Source organism: Alligator sinensis, unplaced genomic scaffold (assembly GCF_000455745.1).
Source record: "Alligator sinensis unplaced genomic scaffold, ASM45574v1 scaffold1192_1, whole genome shotgun sequence".
NCBI lineage: Eukaryota > Metazoa > Chordata > Crocodylia > Alligatoridae > Alligator > Alligator sinensis.
Window position 1 is genome coordinate 1,336,656 of NW_005842376.1, and position 2,398 is coordinate 1,339,053.

The 2,398-nt window shown below is 43.3% G+C and overlaps 1 protein-coding gene across 2 annotated transcripts in view; it reads right to left on the reverse strand.

The window, feature by feature from the left end:
• Positions 1-2,398, reverse strand: part of MOSPD2 (motile sperm domain containing 2) — a 46,764-nt gene that overhangs the window by 7,977 nt on the left and 36,389 nt on the right. For both annotated transcript variants that reach the window (XM_006029403.3, XM_014522602.2), the window contains exons 10-11: positions 944-1,056; positions 592-688 (exon numbers count right to left, since the gene is read on the reverse strand). In XM_006029403.3, the coding sequence (XP_006029465.1) occupies positions 592-688; positions 944-1,056 (210 nt within the window). The remainder of the gene's footprint in view (positions 1-591; positions 689-943; positions 1,057-2,398) is intronic.

Sequence of the window (2,398 nt, forward strand, 5' to 3'; positions counted from 1 at the left end):
AAGGGGAGGACTTTGGGAAAGAGAGGGAGAAGGGACAACATACAAACCCCCCATCTCACTTTTCAGTGGTTCCCCTTCATTCTTTTTTGGGGAAATCTAGATTATTATCAAAATTTGCCATTACCCTTAAATGCCCTTCACATGAGTTTCCCTCAGGGAGTCACACTCTTAACCCAACTTCTAACAGCTGGGGGCTGCATGAACAGTGACCCACACTAGCATGGGCCATGGGTGCCCAGGACTGCATGCCCCCCCACTACTTCTGCACCATGTGCCCCGTCACCCCCACTGCACCACATGCCCAGCCACAAGCTCCATTACTGCACCATGCTGCAGAGCCCCAGCTGTGAGCTCCTCCACCACTGTGAGCTGCACCATGTTGCAGCTAGAGCAATGGGGAGGAGTGGCAGCCAGGTGGGAGCCCAGAGGCTGAAATTTAACACCTTGTGAACTACATGCAACCCATGGGCTGTCAAGTTGAACAGCCCAGCTCTTTTTTGGGGTGGGTTTGATATGCACTAGATTTTACTTTGGCAAATTTAAATTTTCTAGGCAAGCATGTTCAGCAAGGCAAAACAATGAATTATTTACCTTAAATGCCACTATATTTTTAGTCACATTTGTCAGAACGATCAGGCATTTCTTCTCTCCAGTTTCTTTGGATCCAAAATACAGCTCTTCTGCAGGACTAATTTAAAATAAAATAATTTTTGTTTTAACATGTTTTCAGGGCAAATAAGCCAACCAAATAATTTAACCAAAACCAAATTATTTTATAACAAAAGAATAAAAACAGAAACTTTTCTAAAAGACACTTTTGAATTGACTAATATTAATGTAATTCTTGATTTCAGTTCTTCTGGTTTTATAAAAAATTCTAGGGCCTATACAGAAGATGAAAAGAATTAACAAAATAAACAAAGGCAATATTAAATGTTATTACCTGATATGCAATAAAGGTCCTTTAAAAGTGGTTAATGTTTTCCTTGCATTTTTTGCTTTGGAATCTGTTTTGTCATTTTCTTCTGGCTTGGAAATTTGTTCTACAAAACTTACCTAAGGAAAAATAAAGGGCAAATAATATTATCAGTCATCAACTATATATCAGTCTATATATTAGTGTCAGGCAGATGTTTCTGCATCAAATACACTGGCAAGACTTCTTTTTAATGCATGTTATAAAAAAAGATACCAGATGCCTAACAACTTGGTCAGGTCCTTAAACTTTCAAGCATGCAAAATACAGACACCAAGGAAGATTCTAGTTTATACACTACTTGCCTCAATTATGCAGACACTGCAAAACAGTAATAAATAATAAAGAACTGTAATTGATTGTGGGATTTTTCTAATAGTGTTTTACAGGGTCCAATACTAGGTCTGATACTATTCAATATTTTAATCAATGATCTGGATGTAAATATAAAAGCTAATGCTGATAAAAGTGCAGATCACAATAATATTGATAATGTGGTAAATGATTACATTCATTCAAAGCAGTCTATCACATAGTCCCAATGAAACAAACTCCTTTTTAATCCAGGCACATGAAAATACACTCTGTGGCAGCTGGAGCCAGGCACTAGAGCTGGGGACCCCGTGGTCACAGCCAGACACCCCAGGACCAGGTCAGGGAAGCCCGGGAGCTTCAGGATACTTGCTGGGGAGAGAGCCAGGGAGGGGTCAGAAGCTGCACGAGCCGATGCCGTGTCACCTCTTAAAGCATGTCAATCAAGTTTGGTGGCGCCAGGCTGATGACGTTAGCCTCTGGTGCCACCACAGGAAGTTTAAAAGGCCCAGCAAGGGAGAGAGTGGCTGCGGGGCTGGAGCACTCTAGGAGCAGTGTTGCCTGCGAAGCTGCAACTCCAGGACAATCATGGGCCAGCCGAGCCCTGCAGAAGCTGAAGCGGAGTCAGCACCTAGAAGCTGGAGCACCCAGTTGGCAAGGCTGCTTTGAACAGGCTACCTTTCTTTTTTTTTCCCTCTCTCTCTCTTTTTTTTGTTTTACACTTTCATTCATTTTGTTTCCAGTTTGAGGACTCACCATACTCAAAAGTGAGGCAATAGAGCTGAGGATGGCTGCTGGGAGAATATTGCCAGACTCCAACCTCAATGACCGATCAGGAAGTCAGAGCTGGCCAGGACTGAGTTTGAGTTGCTTTCTTTAGTATTTTGATCATTACCCTTTTGCTATCAGCACCAACACAGTGACCGGGGAAAAACTGCATTGTCACACGGGCATTTGGCAGTGAAAAAGATACTGGATAAGCCTGGGGAAAATACAACGTATGGCCAAGCCTCAATGGGCTGGTCCAGAGACCTGAGGAGGTGACAACTGACAGCACAATCTCTACGGCACGGCTGGTGGGGTGGAGGGGGGGAGGGGAGGGGGGGGCCC